Here is a 23146-nt window from a genome sequence, read left to right as displayed (position 1 = left end):
CAAGTCTTTAATGCTTTCCTGAACAGGGGGACCGAAGGTTGAACTCTAATTTCCATGGGGAGAGCATTCCAAAGCTTAGGAGCTAAATGAGAAAAGGACCTTCCTCCCCACCTGGCTCTCCTGAAATGAGGCACAGATAGCAAGTTCTTTCCTAAAGAACGGAGATTTCTAGAGGGGACATAGGGTACTAAGAGGTCCATGACCCCTCGGGCTCCCTGGCCTGATATCGCCCCGTACGTAAGGCTGAGGATCTTAAAGGTGATCCTGGCAGAAATAGGGAGCCAATGCAGGCTCTTCCTAACAATAGTAGCCGAGGAAAGCCTAGGTGCGCCAGTCACAAATTTGGCAGCCGCGTTCTGAACAATTTGTAGCCGTTGCACCAAACCCTTGTCTAAACCAGAGTAAAGGGCATTACAATAGTCAAGTCATGAGATCACAAGGGCAACCACAATTTGTTTACGCGCAGGGGGAGCAAGATAGTGTTTTATTTTTCTTAAGATTTTGATAATGCCCCAACAAGTAGAGACCGTTCTATTTATCTGTTGGTTCATGGAGAGAGAGGAATCAATCAGGACTCCCAAATTGCGAGCTGAGTCAGTGGGTGTCGGACACAATCCCAAAGAGGGGGGCCACCACTCAGCCGACCATAGGTCACTCTTACCACCAAAGACAAGAACCTCCGTTTTTTCACCATTCAGCTTAAAAGAATTAAGAATCATCCATTTAGAAACTGCCTCCATGCAGTTTCTGAAGCCGAAAGCAGAGGAATTGCCAGGGTGTGAGAGGGACACCATGATCTGGGTATCGTCCGCGTAGGAGACCACCTCCATCCCATAAGATCTTATTAGCTTGGCAAGTGGGGCCACATAGATATTAAAAAGGGTCGGACTAAGAGCCGAAAAGATATTAAAAAAAAAAAAAAAAAAAGGTACCTTGCCAAATCATAAACACATCATCAATGTGCCAACTTCTGACCTTGTTGCGATGTGGATTGACTTGGTTAAGGACAAATGATTTTTCTATGTCGTCTACAAAAAGGATAGCAAAATTAGGGGCAAAAACTGCTCACATGCTGGTCCCTTTGCACTGTTTGTAAAACTTGTCATTAAACATAAAATAGTTCTTTGTCAGTGCTATCCATAGGAGAGAGGTAATGAACTCAGACATTACTTTGTGTGGTCTTGGTCTGTTCAAATGGTTCTCGATCACCGCTGTACCCCTATCCTGCAGGATGTTGGTGTAGAGGGATTCTATGTCCAGTGTGACAAGGAGTTCATGTGTGGGGGCAAATTGTTTGCGTTCAACCAGATTAATAAAGTATTTGGTGTCTTTTACATAGGAAATGGTGTCAAGTACTAAGTCATGGATAAAGAAGTCGATGTATCTACCTAATGACTCAAGGATGGAGCTGCATCCTGAAAGAATGGGTTTACTAGGGGGATTATTTTGATCCTTGTGAACCTTTGGAAGTGTGTATATAACTGGTGTCCTGGGATTTTTATTATTCAGATAGAGAAGCTCGTTGTGACTAATAAAGCCTAGTTCCTCTGCTTCCTTGGTGGTGGTCTGGGTGAGGTTTTTTATCTCATTAAGGGGGTTGTGTCTCAGTAGTTCATAATGGGTTGTGTTGTTGAGTTAGCGTTTTATCTCATTGTCATATGATATTTTGTCTTGGATGACAATCCCTCCTCCCTTGTCGCATGGCTTAATGATGATATCATCCACGTTTTTTAGTTGAAGGAGACTCTTCTTTTCCTCTAGACTGATATTGTAAGGAATAAAGTTGTGTTGTTTCTTTCATTTTTCAAGGTCTTTCAGCACTAAATTTCCAAACGTGACGACGGGGGTAAGGAGCCCGATGGTGCATTGAAGGTCGATTTTGGACGGAAGCCTGACGTGTCATAGTTGGGGGAGACTCTTTATTAAGAAAAAAGGATTTCAATTTTATTTTTCTAAAAAATTGAAAAATCTCGGTTTGTGTGGTGAACCAGTTGGGTTTCTTTGGGAGTACATAAGAAAGTCCTTTACTAAGTAGTGAGATTTCTGCAGAAGCCAATTGATGGTTAGACAGATTGAAGATGGGGATCGGTTCCATGTTGGGAGAGGAAGAAGGATCCTCCATCCCCATGGTGTTTAATACTGGTAGCCCCAGTGATAAAACTTCCGCCGTGTCTGATGTTCTCCTGGTGGGAAGTTGTATCATGGTTTCCCCCTCCCTGTCTCTGTTTGGAATGGTTGGCCTCGTCCTAAAAAATTGGGATTGTTGGAGGAGGTTCAGCCCCTGCGTCAGAGGAGTCAGAGTCTGCAGATGAGTCAGAAAAAGACACCGGTTGTTTGTTCTTAAACCGGCCTCAGGTGCCTGCCTGTTGTCTCTGTGCGTACTGGGGTTTTGTGAAGTAGTCGTCTAGGAGGTATGGGTAGGTCTTCTCTTTGCTATAATTTTTTATATCCTTAGTTACTTTGGTTGCTTTTTTATGGTGTTCAAATTTTTGGAAGTCAGAGATAGTCTTTTCTCATTTCTAGAGGACTGTCTTGGCATCTGCCAAGCTGTCCAATTCTAAAATAGCTTTCTCTAGTAGTTGTATTTCTTACAACTCCTTCTTGCTGTGTTCGAGAGCGGTGTCTATGCCGAGCACCATCCAATGGCGAGAGCACGTAGTGCCAATGTGAGCAAAACCGTGCTTGAATTTGGGGTCCTGTAAGAAGATTGCTGGGGTATTGCAGACCTGTAAGCCTATGGGTATTATGTCTGCTTTTAAGTACTCAGTTAGCATACGAGCATGTAACTCGGTCTGGATATGTTTTTTTTAAAGATGTTCTAGAGCCGTTATTTTGTCCGTGGCTGCATCAGTAGGTGCTATAGATGGCGCAGGTGTTTGGAACAGGGATGGGCCACTTATCATTTTAGCAATGGAGTCCTCTATGTAGGTGGGGACAACTGGTATGGACATAGTTTATTGGTCTTACTTTAGAATAGGTCTGCCTTTGGTATACACCATGAAATGTCTTCTTTAGGTAGGGTACTAGTTAAACTAGCTCTACAAAGTGAGGTAATAAAAAGCTCACATTCTAAAACGTAATTATTTAAGGGAGTGGTTAAGTCATTTCTAACTGTCGTGATCACTCCTTCCAGTGCTGCTCGCATATCTGAACTTGAGTTCAGGAAGACCTTGAAGACTTGGCTCTTTGGCCAAAGCTAGAATCTTGGCTATTCACCTCTCCTGCTTGCCCGCTAAACCGCCGGGACACCTCTGCTTGAGGTAGCTGTTCTGCTCTATAAATGCTGATATTATATTGATATTATTTGTGATGTGACCTGACCAAACAGACATTTATCAAGTCCACCGTTACCTCCCCCGAGCACAATTCACCTAATATGCTGTACGCTCAAAGACATTACCTTAACTATCATTTACTCTCTCATGAAATGCAGCTTAGAAGAAACCCCTGTTGCACTGCCTGACTGGGCTTATCAGCTGGCACATGGTAACACGAGAGGGCATCTAAATCTATTTCTGACAGTGCCCAGGTTTCCTGGACACAGCATATAAAGGTTCATCATTGGTGTCATAGGAAGTCTTAATGAGCCTTCTTTCGGCACACAAACATGAAGGCTTTGCCTTGGTCCTTGATGGGGCTCAACCTAGAGTACACTGTGGCTCATTGAAAGGCACAATGTAATTACAAGTGACTGAGATTCATTGAAGCTGACCAGAAAGGCTGAATTCTGGGCTAAATAGGACTCTCCCGAGCCAGAGGCACCAGTCAGGTAGTGCTTAATTCACCTCAGCTGGAGGTAACCATGGAGGATTTATTTTTCCCTTTCATCTATATCCTCTGGTAAATATGAAAAAAGAAACCTTCTTTCACTTTCGCTTTCAGAACCCATGTGCGAGTTCCGAGATGTAGTTAAGAGATCCTTTGAAAAGCACAACAAAAAGTTAAAGGGAGCACTTGTCTCTAAATTAACTTCTCGAATACAAAAAAAAAAAAACATTGGAATAAATGACCTTTTTTATGCTCCTGCTTACCTGTCACGAGAAAAAGGCAACAGCCTATTGAACAAATATGTGATACATCGAAAAATAAAAAATACATTTGCATGAAAGCCTGAATGCTGGCCTGTGGTCGCCAACAACGAACAAGTTACTTACCATAGGTAACGCATATTCTGTTGGATACTCTAACTGGAGATTCCTCATATTTAGAATATCCCACAGGTGCCAGAATGGATCCAGAAGGTTTCATATCAGCGGACGCTGTGCGGTTCCACGTTGTGTTCTGTCCCGAAGTGACAAAGCAGAGCTGCATTTAACTGCCATTGCTGAGTGCTGGTGTCAGTTTCTTTTTAGAAGGTAAAAAGAAATCACTCAACAGAACAGGGAGTTGGGATGGCAGTGGGCAATCTGCGGTTATTTAGAGTAGCCACCAGATAGACTAACTGAAGGCAAGTAACATCAGGTGGATATGTATGATGAACAAGTTAATTACCTTCGGTAACACCTTTTCTGGCAACAACTTTATCTAACCGCAGAAATCTCATCGTGTGAATACCCCCAGGCATCAGACTGGATCTGGATATTTTCAATAGCAATTAAGTCGTGCATCAGTAGGTGGCATTGTGCTACTCCGTGTTGGATCCGTCCCACTCCAGATGTTATGTTAGGCCACTATCTGCACCACCTCCACACGCTGATGTCCGTTTCCTTTGGATGTCTGTCCGTCCTGCCTGACACTTATCCCATAGAAATTAGAATATGCCAGTGTGCAGATCTCTAGATTAGGATCTTATTAGTGGACTGTACAAGTCCATTCCAAATAACAGGGAGGTGGGTGGGTTTGTGAGGAATCTGCAGGTAGACAGTCAGAACCAGAAAAGGCGTTACTGAAGGTTAGTAATTTGTTCCTCTAATAGAGACTTCTAATCACAGAACCTCACATTGTCAACTAATATCAAAGCAGTACCTCCAATGATGGAGGGTCTGTGGAATGACTCAAACCAGGAAATCTTGCAAAACAGATTGGGCGAAGTGCCTGTCTCGCTGTACCCAAATGTTCAGACAACAGTGCTTCATCCACGTGCTATGCCCATGTTGCAGCTTGACAGATGTCCAAGACTGGCACATCATGCACCAGTACAAGGGTAGCAGCCTTTGCTCTGGTGGAATGAGCTTGCAAGCCTACTGAGGGCTGCTTCTTGGTTAGTGCATAGCAGATATTTGCATAATACAATCGATCGGGAGATGATTCACTTTTGAATCTTTTTCTCCTTTTTGGCTCCAGAGAGAACCACAAAATGTTTATAATTCAATTATGATTTCTGGTCCAATTGATGTAAAAGATGAGGGCTCTCCTAGGATCAAGACGGTAGAGCTGCTTCTCATCCTTCGAAGGATGAGGTGGAGTGTTTAAAGATGGCAAGGTGATTCATTGCCCAATGTGAAAGAGCGTGTCTACCTTTGTCAGGAATGCTGCTTTTTGTCTGGAGGACCAGCTTGATTGGAAAGAACGATGTGTATAGCTGCTGAACTCACTGGGCAGAGGTTATGGGAATGAAGATTACAGTTTTGATGGTAAGCAGGCATGGAGAACTGCTGTGCATGGTTTCAAAGATAGTACACATCATGTAGTCGAGAACCAAATTAAGCTCCCACTCGGGCATTGCAAATGTGTTGGAGGGGATATGTGGATCAGCCCCATCAAGAAACGCATCCCAATGCGTTCTTTGAAAAGAGATGGCTGATCTGGCTAATGTGAAGGTAACACTTAACTGTTGCCACAGCAAGGCCTTGCTGGGCTAAGGAGAGAAAAAGCAATAGAATGCCATGCAACTTTGCCTGAAAAGGGTGAATGTCAAGGGAAGAGCACCAGAGTAAATTTCTATCAGCATCTTTCATATATCGTTTTGGTGGAAAGACGCCTGGCTGCTGGAATGACACCAACCACTTCAGGAGTGAGATCGAAAGCCATCAAACGTCACCTCTAAATGTCCATGCTTGAAAGGGGAGGAAATTAAGGTTTGGGGCTGCTGCGTCATAAAGTCCTCTCTAAGGGGCAACCAAGTGAAGGATAGATGCTCATGGTCAGTAGTTGTGCTGGCCCAGTCCAGGGCACCAGGATGACTTGGGCCCAGACCTTCTTGATCTTTTTCAGCACTCTGGGGAAAAGAGGTAGGGGCAGAAACACATACAGGAGTCTCACGTCCCAGTCGAGGCAAAAGGTGTTCCTGAGGAAGAATAACCTTGACAAATCCAAAGTGCAAAAGTTTGTACCATACATGTTCTCTACGGTGGCTAATAGATCGAGCTAGGGTTCTTCCAATTGTTGGAAGATGCTTTGTGCCACCTCCGTGTGTAACTGAAATTTGTGATCCACTAGGCAACATTTGCTGGGTTTGTCCGTCCTGGTGTTTGAAGATCCTGCCAGGTGCTGGGCGATTAGTTAGATGCCCTCAGCATTCAGCTACTTCCAGAGACTCAGGACCCACTACTCCATGCTGACCTGTTTGATGCAGTATCACATGGCAGTCGTTTTGTCTATTAGAATCTGTACCTGTTCTTCCTTGATGATTGGGAGAATGCCTTCAGGGCCAAGCAAATCGCTCACAAATCCAGCAAGTTGATGTTGCGTCAAGTCTCCACCAGAGACCAGAATCCTCTGAACTCCAGCTCTCACAGATGACAGCCCGACACAGCAACGATACATCCATTGTGACCATAAACTCTGGGTAGGGTAGGGAGAGGGTTCTGCCTCCAGTCCCAATTGTTGTCAAGCAGCCATCCCTGCAGGTCACTTGCAGTCTCTTCCGAAACCAGAATGGAATCCGGGAGGTTCCCTTGGTGTTTAGCCCACTGAGACTTCAGATCCCACTGCAGGGCTGGCATTTGCCAACAGTCGTGCTCTGCAAGCAGAATGCAGGAGAGGAAAAAGCCAAGAAGTCTCAATGCTACTCTACCCAAGACCCAAGGCACGGGTTGAAAGTTGAAGCCCAAATGTCTTGACTTCATTGAGGCGGAGGAAAGGCTCAGAAGAGTACCGTGTCCAGGAAGGCTTTAATGAAGGGGTGCTGTTACAAAGGAGTCAGGTGTGACTTTGGCATGTCAATGAAAAAGCTCAACGATATCAACAGTCAGTCGTTGTCTGGAGGTGGTTTATGACCTGGCAAGCTTTTCCTTTGTAGCCAGTCGTCGAGGTATGCGAAGACTGGTACTCCCAATGGAGGCAATTGGGCTGCGACTACTATCACTATTGTGAATACACAAGCAGCACTTATGGAGCCAAAGTGCAACACTAACAATTGTGCTTGTGGTCTGGCTAAAACCAATGGTAACGTCTGTGGGACTGCAGGACGAGGAATGTGAAAATGGGCAGCTTTCAAATCCAATGCCAGAGTCCAACCTACTGCTGCCAGGGTGGACATAATGTGGGCAACTTTGGACAGAATGTGGGCCACGGTGACCACTTTAACCTTGTCATTCTGAAGGAAAAAGTTCTGAGGGTGAAGATTGAGGATGAGGAGAAAGCCTCTTTCCTTTTTAGGCACCAGGAAATTACAATAATAGTAGTCTGTCCCAATCTCTGGTGCCGGTACCCTCTCTATAGGATTCAAGCTAGCCTGGCTGATGAGGGCTGTTAGCCCGAAACCGGTCCCAGGATGCTTGTTTCCGGTTCAGGGAAGACCTGGCTTGGCAGTTCAGGCTGGACTGTTCCCATGAGCCACAGGGTCAAGACTGATTTGCAAAAGGCTAGGTCTGAACTGAAGTGGCAAAGTGAGCTAAAGAACAATGATGGATTCAACCCAGATCTGTGACTGAGGGTGAGTGTTTGAAAAGTTTCAGCACTCCGTCCATCATCTTCTTGTGTTTTACCCGGTAATTGTCTCTAGACACTGCTGGCCTGTTCCACTAACTTCACCTCAGAAGGACTATTTGGCTTGTTATTGCATGGGTGCGTTTTGGGACGGTCTCTGATGGTATCCCCTAAGGAAACCTTAAAAGGGGCAAAGCTGCTGGGGGAACTGCCAACCAGGCAGAGCTAGGCCTAGAGAGCTGGTAGTAGCCTTGCTCTCTTTAAATCTTTCCAAAGTGGATTCCATCTTTGATCCAAAGAGCTTATAGCCATAAAAGGGCATATCTAATAAGTCTTGCTGGACATGTTGGAGAAGCTGGTGGTGCAAATGCAAACATGGCATCTAAGCATCATGCTGGTCCCGAATGTCCTACACAGCCAGTTGGTAGGGTCCATGCCTGAGTATATGGAATACTTTGCCCTTTTCAGACTGTCTTTTATGAGATTCTGACTGTCTTTTATGTCTGTAAGGTTGGCAATATGTCCCCTGGAATAGCTGGCAAACTATCTGACCCTCTATCCCTCAATGCACATGAATACCTCCATAGGAGGCAGCTGGTGTTGACAGACTTAAGTGCAAGGCTGGCAGTCGAAACCATTTGTGTAGCAGAAGATTCATTGTGCCACCTAAGTGTGTAACTGCAATTCCTTATACACTCATTGATGAAGATTTCCATGAGTTTGGACTCCCTGTCAGGTTGGGTGATCAGAAACGTGTTTGGATTGATTCTGCTCATTTACGCCTGGACCACCAGGATTTCCGTAGCTGGATACAGCAAGACAAAATCCAGATCCCTGGAGGAAGGCCTATGTTGCCTTACTAACTGCTTGGTGGGCTAGATCCTGGCTTTGCCCAGGTGCCAATCAGCACACCAGAAGGAGCCTCACTAAATGTGAGAAGAGGTTCTTGGCTTGACTGTCCTGAGTTGAGGATATCATTCAGGACATTTGTTATGACCTCTGCTGTGGGTAAGATTAGGTCTAATACTTCAGCCATTCTCGTGATCATGGTTGCAAAGTAGGACATGGCCAAATAAGGGGAGGAAAGGCCAATTTCGGGGGCAGTAACAAGGCCGCTGGCATCTTGAAAATCATGAAACATTTTCTAATCATCATAATTATCATCAGCATTATAGTCAAGATGTGTTGTTTGTGACCTGGGGAGAGATGGTATTGTGAAAATGACTCTTGCAGTCCAACAAACTGGCAGTGTCAGTCATGGCACAGAAGGAGGCACTACATGTTGTGTCAGAATTGGCAGAGCCAAGCACAAGGAGAGGACCAGCCTCTGGTTCAGATCAAGTGGTGCGGTCATTGTCTGGGATTAATTCGCAAATCGGAATACCACTGGAGTGGCGAGAGACGCTCCAGAAGAATTCTGAGGGGTACCGAAAATCTGGTCCATTACTAGTCTTAACTCATGGAGCTGTCGGGCTTCGCCGATAGCCTGGGAAGTCTGGGGCCATCAGGCGCAAGGATGTAATCGAATTAATTCAAAGAACAACTCTGAAATGGACGTACCTGGGGTGTCACACGACCCCCAACGTAGGAGTTGCTGGACGAAGGAGAGTCATGTTTGGACTTCTTCTGCTCTTTGATTTCTTGGGCTTATCTGAGCTTTATGACTTCGATGACAATCAATTACAAGATTGGCCTAAGGAGCAGAAGTGCAAGTGTGTCTTAGCACCACAGTCACTCGACGTTGAGTTGTACTTGGACCCGAGACTTCTGGAGATGGCAGTCACTGCACTGTTGGAGCCCTGTAGTTTTAGGCAGGGACATGCCCCTTCCACACTGTGAAAATGTGAGGGAAATGGATTCTGTCAAGCTGACAGGATTTGATGGTGCTCTGGATCCGCATCAGAAGGTACGGAAAGAATGGAACGGACATCAGCACGCCGAGGTGGTGCAGATATAGTGGCCCTATTGTCACATCGGGGGCAGGTCCGGTCCGATGTAGAGTCCCATGGCACAGTAAAACGTGAGTAAATTGCTACTGGAAGGTTTCCCAATCCAGTCTGATGCCATTCACAAGGTAGCAAATCTATAGTGAGAAGTCTATTAGAAAGCAGGTTGTTTATCTTTAGACTAGATACCAAAGCAGTATCTTGCAAGTGAAGGGCCTGTGGATTGGGCTCAGAACAAAAAGTTCAGCAGAACAGAATCGCCAAAATGCCTTTCTGTTAGTAACTGACTATCAAGGCAGTAGTGCTTTGTGAAGTTATGCACTGATGCACAGGTCACAGCCTAACTGATGTCAAGGACAGGCACTCCCCATGCCAATACGGTGGCAGTAGCCGTGGTCCTGGTGAGAAAGGTCCTCAGTCCTTCCGGACACACTTCTTGGCTAATGGACAGCAGATCGTAATCTTACTAAAATCCTTTTCTGGACTGCCTTATCTTTCTCCACCCCAAAGAGCCTGTCATGTAGTTTCAACAAATCTGTATAGTATCTGCGTGTTTAGACAACATAAACTAAGGGATTGGTGTCCAGACTGATTCCAGTTCCTCTTACCAAGGAGCGAATAGTTTCTGGCAACTATCCAACATGACAACTCTGACCTCTCAGGGATCGTGGAAACAGTAAAGTACTTTTCGCTCAGTCACTCGTGCTCACTTTGTCTCAGAGAGATAGACGGAATAAAATATGGGGACGGTTTCATTAAGTATTCATTGAACCAGCGTCATTCTAGTGTAAAATAAGTGTACTGCGACAACCATAAGATAGAAACCGATATATATACGGTTATTAGCATCAACAGAGTAAAAAAAGGTAGAATTCTACAATAATGCTAAAACAATTAATATATGCAGGCATATAGCTACATAACAGTAAAAATGTGTACTCCTACGATGCAAGCCCTAACTAGATGTACCTAAGTGTACCTGGCATGTAGTAGGTGTATAGCCAAGAATCCCCTTAGGATAGTGCCAACCCCATTACTTGATGTGGGAGAGCGAAGGACCCCGTCTTGGTCTCAAGGAGGACACCCCGCGAGGGATGTCAGACCACTGTGTGCTGGCGTGTCTGCGTGCAGAAACCTCAGCGTCTCACGTCAGCAGGGAAGTTTTTTTCTCCTCTCGTTTGCTTAGGGAAGATGTAGCGCTTATATACCTAACCGGTACATTCAGGGGATCTACCTAGAAGTGTACTATAGGCATGTCGGGCAAGGATGATGATAGAGGTGACCCTTATACAGAGGTATTAGGCAGAAGATGGTAATCCTGCTGCGGTACTGAGAATCCTCATTCATAATACATGAGGCTAGTTTTTGGAGAAAACCACACGACACTCATGTGGCACCTAACTAGGTAAAAAGTCAGACGCGTTATGCAGAACAATGGGAGGACAGATGTAGGTAAAAGGTTGTGTAACTACCTTGGCCTATATTGGGGTACACTGGGGTTCATAACAAGCCAACAAAAAGCAGTTTGCCCTCTTGATGATCTTGGGCGTAACTGATTTAAACGTTTAAGGATCCTTGCAACTAGTGGAGTCTCTCCTCCTCTTTCAAGGGGGGAGGAGGAGCAAAGAACATTGGGAGTAATGGATTGTCCGAAGTGAAAAGGAGTCACAATTTTTGGCAAAAAAGCCGCGGTGGCCCTCAGCTATAGTTTGTCTAGAAAAGAGGTGATGTAGGGCGGCTGCAACAAGACACTTTGCAGCACGCTCATGAGACGATCTTAAGTGATTGCCCTGAGCAATGTTGAGAGTTGGAAGGCACAGCGAGCAGCCATGGATTGGCTAGAAGGGCCTGTACATGAGGTGCATCAGAACCAAAATGTGATCCTACTGTGGCATCACAAATGGTTTGTGAGGGAATGCAAGTATCAAACCCTTTAGAAATCTCATTACAACAGGTGACATAAAGAAGGATGGCTGGTCCGGCGAATGTAAAAAGGCCGAAAGGACAGACAAATGACCTTTCATAGTGCCAACTGCAAGACCTTGCTGGTACAAATATAAAACAAACCATAAAACATCCAGCAGTTTGGCTTGCAACAGACCTGCTTTACAAACTCCATAACAGGCTACAAACGTACCCATTGCCCGGCATAAACCTCAGGTAGTAGATCGAATGCCATGAATTGCTGCCGCTCAATCTCCAAGCATGGAGGTGCACTTTACGCAGGTCTGTGTGCAGAACCTTTCCCTGCTGCTGCAACAGGAGATCTTCCCGAAGTGCCAGCCTGATCAGAGGACAGATGCTCATGCCCAGTAGGTGAGGGTACCACATCGTCCTGGCCTAATCCAGAGCCACTAGGATTAATTGGACCGGGTCTTTCCTAATCTTCAGAAGCTGGGGCAGGAGAGGCATACAGGAGTCCTAAGCTCCATTCAAGGCTAAATGAGTCTCCTAGAGGAGTGTTCTTAGGAATGCTAACACAGAAGTTTTGACACTGCATTTTCTCAACGGTCGTGAAAAGACCCACCCTGGGTTCTTCCAACTGTTGGATACACTGCGCCACCTCCGTGTGCAACTGCCATTTGTGATCCCCCAAGTGTTGCTATCTGAGCTCATCCACTTTGGCATTTAAAGATCTTGCCAGGTGTATCACGATCAGGGAGAGGCACGAATGCTTCAGCCAGTTCCAGAGGTGCATAGCCTCTGGGCACAGGACCAAACTCTGCCCTGCTTGTTGCAGTATCATATAGTGGTAGCGTTATTTGTGAGAACTTGCACCAGCCTTCCCTTGATAGACTGCAAGAAGTCCTTCAATGCTAGGTGGATGGCCTGCAGCTCTAATAGATTTATTAGGAGCCGTGATTTCACTGGAGAGCATAGCCCTCCAGATGGCCCCTCAGCCCAGCAGTGATGCATCCATCACCACCATCAGCTCTGGATGGGGAAGGGTCTACTGCTGGTTAGAATTCATACAAGTAGTCACCATTGTGGGTCTTTTGCAGTCGCCTCCAAAACCTGAATGATGCATGGCAAGTTCCCTTGGCACTGGGCCCACAGACTTCAGATCCCACTGCAGAGTCAGCATATGGCACCTGGTGGAATGGATGAGCAGGATGCACGAGGCCAGGAAGTCTCAGAGCTGCTCTCAACAAGATCCAGATCTGATGCTGAAACACCAGGATCAAAGCCTGAATGTCCTGGTCACACTGGAACGGAGGGAAGGCGCCGAACTGCACTGTGTCCTGAACAGCTCCAGTAAAAGAAAACCTCTGCAAAGGAGGCAGGCATGATTTTGGCTCATTGTTTGAGAACCCCAATGATCCAGGAGGTTCACTGTCGTCTTTATGCAGTCTACTACTTACAACGGTGAGCCCGTCTTGAAAGGCCTGTCATCAAGGTAGGGGAAAACTGGCATCCCCAACCTCAGACATTGGGCAGCAACCACCACCATCATGTTTGTGAACGCCCACACTGGTAAGGCCGAAAGTGAGCATATCAAATTAAAAACGCACCAGGCCGACTTTGAACCATAGGTGCCGTCTCTGGGGCTGCAGCACCGTCACATTAAAGTATGTATCCTTCCGGTCCAGGGCGACAAGCCATTAACTAAGATCCAGGGCAGCGAGAACCTAGGCCAGCATGAGCATTTTGAATGTTGAACAATAAGGCAATTACAGGATGAAGATCTAAAATAGGATGAAGGACTCCATGCTTCTTTGGCATGAAGGAATAGCGGAGAAATAACCTAGTCCTATCTCTGACGTTTGCACCTTCTCTACAGCATCTATGGACAGAAGAGCTCACCTCTCTTGAAGTGAAATGGATAGGTGCTGCTCCGATACAGTGGGTCAGAAAGAAACGACAGGGCATAGCCTTGTTGGACTATCTGGGGGGTCCCATCTGTCAGTTGTGATGGACAGTCACTCTGTAAGAAAATGTTGAGTCCTGCCTCCCATAGTCTGGTGATGAGCTGCTAAGGGCAAAGTAAAGTGGTTTAGAGGCAGATTACGCAGAGGATCTTGGCTGGGACGATCAGTGCCCCTGGTGACCTGCATGTTGTCAGCTCAGTCTCCGTACCTGGCCACGAAAGGGATGAGGTACCTAGAACTGGGCTGATTGGAGCCTGGCACTTTCTACACACCAAACCTCTGGAGGAGCCCTGAAGACCTGAAATTGTTGCGTTAACTGTCTGGCAGGGGTCGAAAAGGCACAAAGAGTGCACTGTAGCCCAGCTTTTATTGAAGTGCTCCAAAGGGGAATTAGCTTTTCGCCCACCAGGAATGAGTAAAAATAAAAAGGCATATCCATGGGAGATGCCTGCACATCCCCAGAAAAGCCTGCGGATCTCATCAATGCATGGCACCACACCAGTGCCAACTGTTCGCTGCAAACAATCTATAGTGTACAGGCCAGTCCAAATTATATATTTAATCACATCCTGAATGGTTTGAGCCAGAGAGGCTCTTAACTCCTAAGTAGCTGCCAGCAACATCTTGCAGGCCATGCCCCAGCTGCTATGCGTATTACCGCCCAGTAAGCAATCGACATTGACCTGCTTCAAGGCTAGACTGACCGCAAATAACATTTGTTTCCAAAACCCCTCAATGGTTTTCGACTTCCTGTCCGGGGACGAGGGAGTCATAGTGAAAGCATGAAGAATAATTTTGCTGGTGGATGCTTGGCCCACGACACTCACAGGCGGAGGACGATGCACATAGAAACGAGGGTTGCCAGGCATCAGCCTGTGGCGTCTGGCCACCTGTCTGTTCACTTGTGGGCAAGCTTTAGAACAAGTGCCCAAAAGAGGGCTAGAGCAAGCTTTAGTCCAAGTGCCCAAAAGGGTGTTGGTTAGGGCATTATTGAACAGCAGTTGAAGAATTTCTGTAACCACATTTGTTTTAACCTCAGCAGAAGTCAGTTGTCAATCCAGGACCTCAGCAGCGTGTCTGATAACTTCTACAAAGGAAACACTCTTGTCCATTGACAGCCGAAGGGGGGAACCCGTTCCTGTATCAGGGGAAGTATTCAGCCCACCGGCCTCTTGTGAAGCCAAATATTAACTGTCACCATCATAATGCAGGGTAAATCATCCCATTATCTCCATTGAAATCTCCAACTGGAGCTATGGTCAGAATCGAAATAGAAAGCAACTGAAGACAGTTATGTGACCGCTGAAGAATGTTTTCTAAATCAGATTCTATGTGACCTGGGGCTGGAGTACAGCAAAGTGTGACCTTAGTAGGTGTCGAGAGGGGTTGGGGCTGTAACCTGGGGTCGACACAGAATCCCCTCCAGTGACGTCGGGAGTGGCGTTCACAAAGAAGGGAGTGACGCGGGTATTGGAGCTGGATTGGAAGTCAGCATCAGAGACCCCAAGGCAGGTTCCAGGGGCTCCGATGGTGCAGATTGCTGACCAATGAGCGGACACTTGGGCTGTGAAAACATGCCACATGGAGCTGGAAGAGTGCCAACAATACACACTATGGCCTTCGTAAATGCCTCAACCTGCTGTGACATCGGCAATGGTCTGGGAAACTCTGAGCTCATTGATAACAAATAAAAAGAGGCCCTCCGAACTATAATGCAGGGAGGCTACAAGAGAAATCAAGAAGCCGAAATACAAACAAAGAGGAAAAACCTGCCTCTGATTGCGTAAAGCGGAAAGATCTCACTGCTCAATATTAAACAATAACCTGCCACATACTTGTTTTGAATTCTTTACCATTTAATCAAAATGGGTATCAGCCGTTTATATACATATATTATGACCACTTATGAAACTACACAGTAATATGTTATAAGTACAAATGTTACCTTCTTCTGTCACCCCCATTCACTCATTCTATTCAGTCTCTCCTACACAGCAATCATACATAACACATACAAACTATTTCCACCAACAGACACAAAATATAAATGGACTAGCATTTGTAAACACAAACAGGAATGCATGTAATGATAAAAGGATCAAAATCATATATACTTCTCTGTTCACTTGGAGAGCTCTGATAAAGCTTAGTGCGCTAGAAAACATTTCAATTAGTCTTTTGATGTAGAACATAAGTCTGGTCACTAACATTCAGCTTTGTACATTGATTTCTTTTTACAATATATGATGTAAACAGCATCATCCAGAGGAGTGCTCCTCATGTTCCTGTTTCGTCATGTGCCGACGTATGACCAAACCTTCCTCAGGGTGCTCAAGTGAACAATTTCTTAACTCGATGTGGGGTTGAAAAGTTGAGGGGGAGAAAAAAAATACAATTGAAGGTCCACACAAAGATAAGATTGTCTCCACTCTTGTCAGGAACATCAGAGAGGGACAACAAAGAAATATATTAGTTGTTGCCCAGATAGAAGTGAAGTGATCCGCCGATGACTGTCCTCAGGAAAGGATACATTATCTTGTTCTGATAATCTACAATCCAATAGACGTAAAATGACCAAATTCACAGGAGTTCTTGGATCCCCAAAAGCAACAGATAGAAATGGATTTATGGGCGACACTGGAACAAAGGAAGCTACGAGCTCAAACTCCCTTTTCGGTAAAATGCTGTTGCAGAGCAGGCGTATTCCTCAATATGCCAATCAATATCGACGCTGGGGGTCCGCTATACATATCAATGGGTGCGGCATGAGGTAAGCGCAGGTCCGACGGAGGCCAAATCGCCACATGTCTCTTTCAAATCATATGACCGGAATGAAATGGTTCTTTCTGTAAACTAGGTTGCAACAGCCTCACTGAAAGTCTTTCCAGTGCCACCGTCGGACCGGAGCTTACCTCAAGCCGCCCCCATTGTTTTTTTTATAGTTTGGCCATACCAGATGCTGATACTCATCTTGAGTAAATAGTAAAGAATTCAAAACAAGTATGTGGCACTGGTTACTGTTTACCACTGAAGCTCGACCCCTTTGGAGATTTGCTCTCCTTCTACAGCGAGGTACTTCCGCTTTACGCAATCAGAGACAGGTTTTTCATTTTTCTTTGTAATTAGATATCAACTGTGAAATCGGTTCCTCGATCAGGGGTTGGAAGTGAGATCGATTGGCACCTTGCCACTTTCAGAATGTCTCTATGGATAGATCAGTGGCAGGTTTGAGTCGAGCACATCTTTGTCTTCTTGAGACCGAACGGACGACCTGTCACAGGTCAACAGACAACTGTTTACTGCAGCCATGAGATGACTGGAACCCTGCAGCTTTAGTTGGGGACATGGTTACCTTGCACACTGAAATTCAATGGAAAAGCGTGTCAACTGACCTGACTTCAAAGGAACAGCAAGGAAGGAACGGACGCCAGAGACCAAGAGTGGCACCTATAAGTGTCTCTGCTCTGCTCATTTAAGGGTGGAACAAAGTTAATGCAGAATCACACGGCACCATCCGAGGAAGAACTGCTCTCAATATGTCCGGATCCAGAGTAGCGCCTTGGGATATTCCAAAGGTGAGCAGCAAAAGAAAAAGATACTTGCAGCAGCTTAAAACTTAAAAACAGCATCACATGATTTGTGTACTTCCACGTATTCCTCAAAACACAAGCATGAGGAATTCTCACCTCTGATTAGAGAAGAGCTGCATGATCTTGAAAAGAAATATTTAAGCAGTGAGGGTCGATTTAAGGAAATGAGATCATTTTTGACAGCTTGCTTAATTTTTTTTTGCAAACCAAAGGCAAGAGGCTGACCTTATTTATGTCTGCCCACAATGCTAATGTGCTAAAATATTTGGCAAATCAACAACACTTACCAGTGGTAATAATGAAATCGGGGGCGCCAATTGGGAGAACGGAGCAAGGTCTGCAAAGCACATGCTAAATTCACAAAGAGGTAACACATCAGAAAAAACCTGGGGACAAGGAAAAAGAGAAATACAAAATGTATTAAAACGGCACTAAGATTGGCATTTGGCACTCTATCAATAATACCCGTCTAAGACCATTATCACGAAAACAACATTACTTTCAAGACAAAATAGAGTGGCACTAACTGCTGACAGACTTCAGAGGTTGCTAAACTTGTTGTAGTCATGCGGGCTTGATAGTAACAATAGAACAGGCAAAAGCCATAGACTTCCATTGATAGCTGAAGGTGATCTTTTCAAAGAGCGACCTCATTTATTTGACTCATCTACCCACTTACTGCTACAAATATTCCTGCAGTCGATCCTTCCAGAGAACAGTCCAAGAATCCTTCACATGCTGCGATGCCTTTCTTGAGGACAAGAAATAACTCATCACAGAATGACAATATTATTGAAACAGAGGAACATGAATCTAAGAATGAACTGGTTTATAAATGATACAACACAAAAATGCCCCAGTTAATATATACCCTGTTTTTTTAAGTATTAACACTCACAATACATGTTATATGACGCACAAACAATATAAGGCATGCGTGCTCTCCTTATGCAGATTCTCATTGGTGTATGTTCAATTATGCAAATCATGCATGCAATTTTAATAGAAGTTTGTCAAACTGTATCTAAAATGTTAAAACTCAAACAAATTTAAACAAAAAAAGAAAATTAACTGCTTTAGTCAACATATTAATCTCTCAGGTTTAGAGTCCATCAAAGACTAAAGAAGAGAGTTATGAATACACTGTGGTTTCTATGAAGGGATATTTAAACCACAGCAATGCGAGAACACGTACATGGAGAGGATTGGTGCCACAAGGTCCAGCGAAGCAATGAGGATACCCAATTCTGCAATGGCAGCTGTCAGGAGGAGCGCCCATGTCGGTTCACCATTTGACTTTCCATGCCCAAAGACCTGTTGGGTTGAGAAATAAGTAGCTAATTAGGAAAAAGTTCAGACATGGAAGACTGTGTGTACCTGGTTAGAGTGCTCTTCGAAAGAAATATGGCTTGGACCTCTCACATGGAAGTGCTGACCAGGATTGCTCATACTAGCAAATGAGTGTCCCTAGTCAGACGTGTGTGGTGGGCATTGTATTGCTCCAAAGCATGCAAAGGCAGTCAGTGAGTCATCCCCGGTGAGGTGAAGGTAAAAAGAGAGGATTGAATGATTTCGCCCTCACATATTGGATTATTCTTTCTGCTTTGTCAGATTGACTGAAATCATTAAGGACTGCATGAGGTGAGGGTTTATTTGGTTGGACTGAAGGCGAGTTAGTGTATCTGGCTTAAAAAAAGAGACCATGGCTTAAAAAACAGACCATGGCTTAAAAAACAGACCATGTGCTCCAAGTGTTTCAGTCTAAATGCTGACGGTAAAAAGGGCAAGAGTCACATACATCACTGAAAAACTATATGCTGATGGAAATATCGTACCAGCAGGAACAGGGGTGTTTGTTCATAGGGGGAGTGGCAGGTGGCATTGTGGCAGATGTTAAAATATGATAATGGAGAATTCTTACCCGCAGGAACGGAATTATATTGTCCTTGGCTATGGCTTGCAGAAGTCGTGGCGCACCAGTCAGGCTCTGAAGACCGGCTCCACAGGTGGAGAAGAAGGATCCAATCACAATCACCCAAGGAGATGGCCATGACAGTGTACCAACAACCAAGTTCCTGTTCACTGCATGGCCAAACCTGAGGAAAGGGAACACGAGTTTGGTGTTTGCTGGACAGTTTAGAAATGTGTTCTCTAAAATAATACATCACAGACAAAAGAGCGTAATTGGTTGCCTTGTGCACAACGAATCTATGGAAAACCCATAAGGTAGGGTAGACCATCTCAGCCAATGCAGGTGTAAAATAAGCATCAAAAACCGACCTTCTACAAAGCAGTCAAAGGAGGAATACTTCAATGCTCCCTGGATTAAATAATCTGCAGGCTATCCTAAGCATGGCTTTAAATCAACTAAATTGCCTTAATAAACCTCAATCTGCATTTACTGTGGATTATTCATTACTTTCTATTACTTAATGTCGCCCATTTTGGATTCCAAAACAAATGACAGAAAAACAAAATACAAAGATTACAGAATCAGGGAGTTAGATTCTGCCTCAATAGTCACAAGTGTGACCACATAAAAACAGCATTGCAAACATTCAACATAACATTAGTTACCAACACTTGAGCCATATGGATACCTTGAGTGGGGAGCTGGGGGGTATATAAGGACAACCACCATACAGAACAGACTCAATGATCTCCGACAACTACACTCAAAACCAGCCAATGCCTTCAAGATCAGTAGATCAAGGTCATCAACCATAAGATCATTAGGCACTGAAGCCACAGAGGTACAACAGACCACAGGGAACCAATTTTCATTATGTCATAAGCATAAATTCACTATTAGTATTATCCATACTTAAGGACTCAAGTAACGAAGTAGCTAACAAGATAGAACTCAGAAGTCCGCTATGTCATCATACTTGCACTATGCTGAAGTGGTAATACTGAGTAGGAAGAAGTAGAATGGGGCAATTTAAAGTACCTGATCTGTAGAAAGCTTCTGAGAGTAAGCCTAGAGAATATATCTAGGTTTCTCCAAACGTCTAGAAGGATGAAGCCTAGACCTCAGGTGGGACTCGAACTCAAAATCCCTGGCTTAAAAGGCCAATGCCTTATCCATTGTGGCACTGACCCTCCAATCCTGCTCACTAGAAGCCTTTTTTGAAAATTATTTCCCCGTAACCACTTCCAGCTAAGCTTTAGCTGTTGGACAAGTGCTCTCACAATTTCCTCGGAAGGAGCAGTTGTAGAGAGGAATGAAAAATGTCCTAGCTAACGTAACGGAAAGTTTCAATTCTATTAAGGACTCAGAGGCAAGGATTATGCTACTCTTTCTTCACTTTATTGAATTGCAGCCACTTTCAAGTCAAAACTACTTTTCCCATGAACAATAGGGAAATAACATCAAAACAATAGAGTGCCCACAGATAGAGTGTCCCATCCATTGCACCAATCAGGAGTCCTCAGGTAGCTGATAGTCCTCTGTCCCTGACTATGCTTCCTCTTTCGTCGCTCGGTCAGCCAGTGAACCCGCATCAGGAGTCTTGTTTGCTTGAATCCCCTGGAAATTAAAAACAAGCGTGAGCGACAGTAATGGCTAAGGTTTAGCCCTGAGGAAAGAAACTTCAAAGTATGTATGCAAGTACAATACATTGGAATCATATCAAAATACCAGTACTAAAACATCGTACTTACTCAAATACGAGGGAGGGAAGGTAGTCAACGAAGTTGTACCCTGGGTGGGATAATCCTCACCTCTGAGTCCTTAATAGAATTGAAACTTTCCGTTACGTTAGCTAGGAAATTTTTCATTCTATGTCAGGACCGGAGGCGAGGATTATGCTCGTTTAAAGGTTGCTCACAACCAAATGAGCCATGTAAACCACCGGTTTGAAGTAAAACCGTTTAAAGGTAGAGTCTGAAGACCAATCCGCAGCATTCAGGATGTCTTCCAGACGAGCTCCCAGGGTAAAAGCTTTAGAGGCCATAGCACCTCTGGTAGAATGAGAACCAAACGCTCGTACATCAATGCCTGCTTCTTGCATTATCCAGCGCACCCAACGGGCAATCGTGGGGGAAGACACTGCCTTGTGGGGCTTTTATAGTGCTATGAGCAACTGGCGTTCCCCAGGAGGCCTGAATTCCTCTGTCATCTCCTCATAAGCTTTGAGACACGCAACACCACATAATTTCGGGGAGTCCGGAAAGGTGGGGTAGGACACAGAAGTCGTACCGCATTTAGTGCGCCTACGAATGGTGAACGTTACACCAGCGGGGGAGAACATTCTGCTGGACACATCCAGAGCTCTGTCGTCCGAAACCCGTCTGCAAGAGATCAGACACAGTAGCATGGCTAGCTTCGCTGACAGTTCCTTCCTGGTTTGGAATCTATTCGGTTGCCATGATTGGAATAGATTCAACACCCTGTTGACATCCCACAACTGAGAGTAACAAAGTTCCGGGGGAAGCGAGAGACGTATACCCTGAAGGAGACGACAAACTAAAGGATGTTCTCCAACAGGTGAACCATCAACTAAAGCATGACCAGCAGAAATTGCGGACCTGAAGGTATTGATGGTTCTGTACGCGAGACCGTCCTCTGCTAGGAAAGCCAGAAAATTCAAGATGGCAGACACATCAGCTGCCACGGGATTGAAACTCCGTCGCATACACCAACGACACCACCTTCTCCAGGTGGACCGATAACGCTTGAGGGTGCTGTCTGCCCAGGCCCTGGACAAGCTACTCTCAGCCGCTCCCGAAAGGCCTGGGACCGCCCATCTTCCCCAGTAATCCACCATGCCATGAGAGCCAGGGAGCCCTGCTCTATCAACGGGTGAGGACACCCGTCCGGACTGAGAAGAGCGGGAAAGAGGGGAGTGTAGGATTGGAGAATCACAGGAAAGTTCCAGAAGAACCAGAAACCATACTTGCGACCTCCAAATCGGCAAAATGACCACAATGCTTGCTTCTTGGCGTCGAACCTGGGCGGACACCAGAGTTATCATTGCATGCGGGGGAAAGGCATAGGCCATCTCGGACCGCCAATCTTGGAGAAACGCGTCTGTCTGCTCCGCCAGAGGTTCCGACCTCCAACTGTAGAACCGGGGAAGCTGGTGATCTAGGCGAGAGGCAAAGAGGTCTACAGAGAAGGGACCCCAAAGACTCTGGAGATCTGCGAATACCCCCGTGTGTAGTTTCCAGAGGCTCAGATCGTGGAAGTGGCACGAGTGAAAGTCTGCCACTTGGTTGTCCTGCCCGGGCAGGTACTCCGCCATGACTGAGATCTGACGATCCAGGCAGTACTGCCAAAAGTTCGCAACCAGGTTCAAAAGAGCTCTGGAGTGAGTGCCTCCCAGATGATTGATATACCGGACAGCCGAGATGTTGTCCATCTTGAGAAGGACGCACGAGTGAACCGAGTCCTTGGTCCAGCATTTGATCGCGAACGATCTAGCCAGAAGTTCCAGACAGTTGATGTGTAATTGTTGCTCCGACGGAGACCACACACCCCCCGTGGTGAAGTCGCCACACTTCGCGCCCCAGCCGGATCTGCTCGTGTCGGACTCGATAACGCTGTCTGGCGCGGACCCGAAAATGGCCCGACCATTCCAGGCTTCCATGTTGGAAAGCCACCACTGAAGCTCTTCCCTGGCCTCCGGTGTCAGACCCACTTTGTGGGAGTATGATCGGCCCTTGCGGAGATGCGCCGCTTTGAGACGTTGAAGTGCTCTGTAGTGGAGCGGGCCCGGGAAGATAGCTTGGATGGATGCAGATAGTAAGCCCACCACCCGAGCTAATTGTCTGAGGGAAATCTGAGTCAGGGATAAAGCCCTCCGAATCTCGTGGTGAATTTTCAGCATCTTGCGAGCAGGAAGGCTGAGAGTAGATTCCATTGAGTCTATTAAGAAACCGAGAAATACTACTTTTTGGGAAGGAACCAGAGTGGACTTGGTTTCGTTTA

General features: G+C 45.6%; 1 protein-coding gene across 2 annotated transcripts in view; it reads right to left on the bottom strand.

Moving 5' to 3' along the window:
* LOC146869412 (solute carrier family 12 member 6-like) overlaps nucleotides 1-23146 on the bottom strand; it is an 815412-nt gene that overhangs the window by 372807 nt on the left and 419459 nt on the right. For both annotated transcript variants that reach the window (XM_085599784.1, XM_085599788.1), the window contains exons 12-14: nucleotides 19136-19310; nucleotides 18410-18528; nucleotides 17502-17600 (exon numbers count right to left, since the gene is read on the bottom strand). In XM_085599784.1, the coding sequence (XP_085455910.1) occupies nucleotides 17502-17600; nucleotides 18410-18528; nucleotides 19136-19310 (393 nt within the window). The remainder of the gene's footprint in view (nucleotides 1-17501; nucleotides 17601-18409; nucleotides 18529-19135; nucleotides 19311-23146) is intronic.

This window comes from Triturus cristatus, chromosome 1_1 (assembly GCF_964204655.1).
Source record: "Triturus cristatus chromosome 1_1, aTriCri1.1, whole genome shotgun sequence".
NCBI lineage: Eukaryota > Metazoa > Chordata > Amphibia > Caudata > Salamandridae > Triturus > Triturus cristatus.
This window is presented reverse-complemented; position numbering and strand designations above follow the sequence as displayed.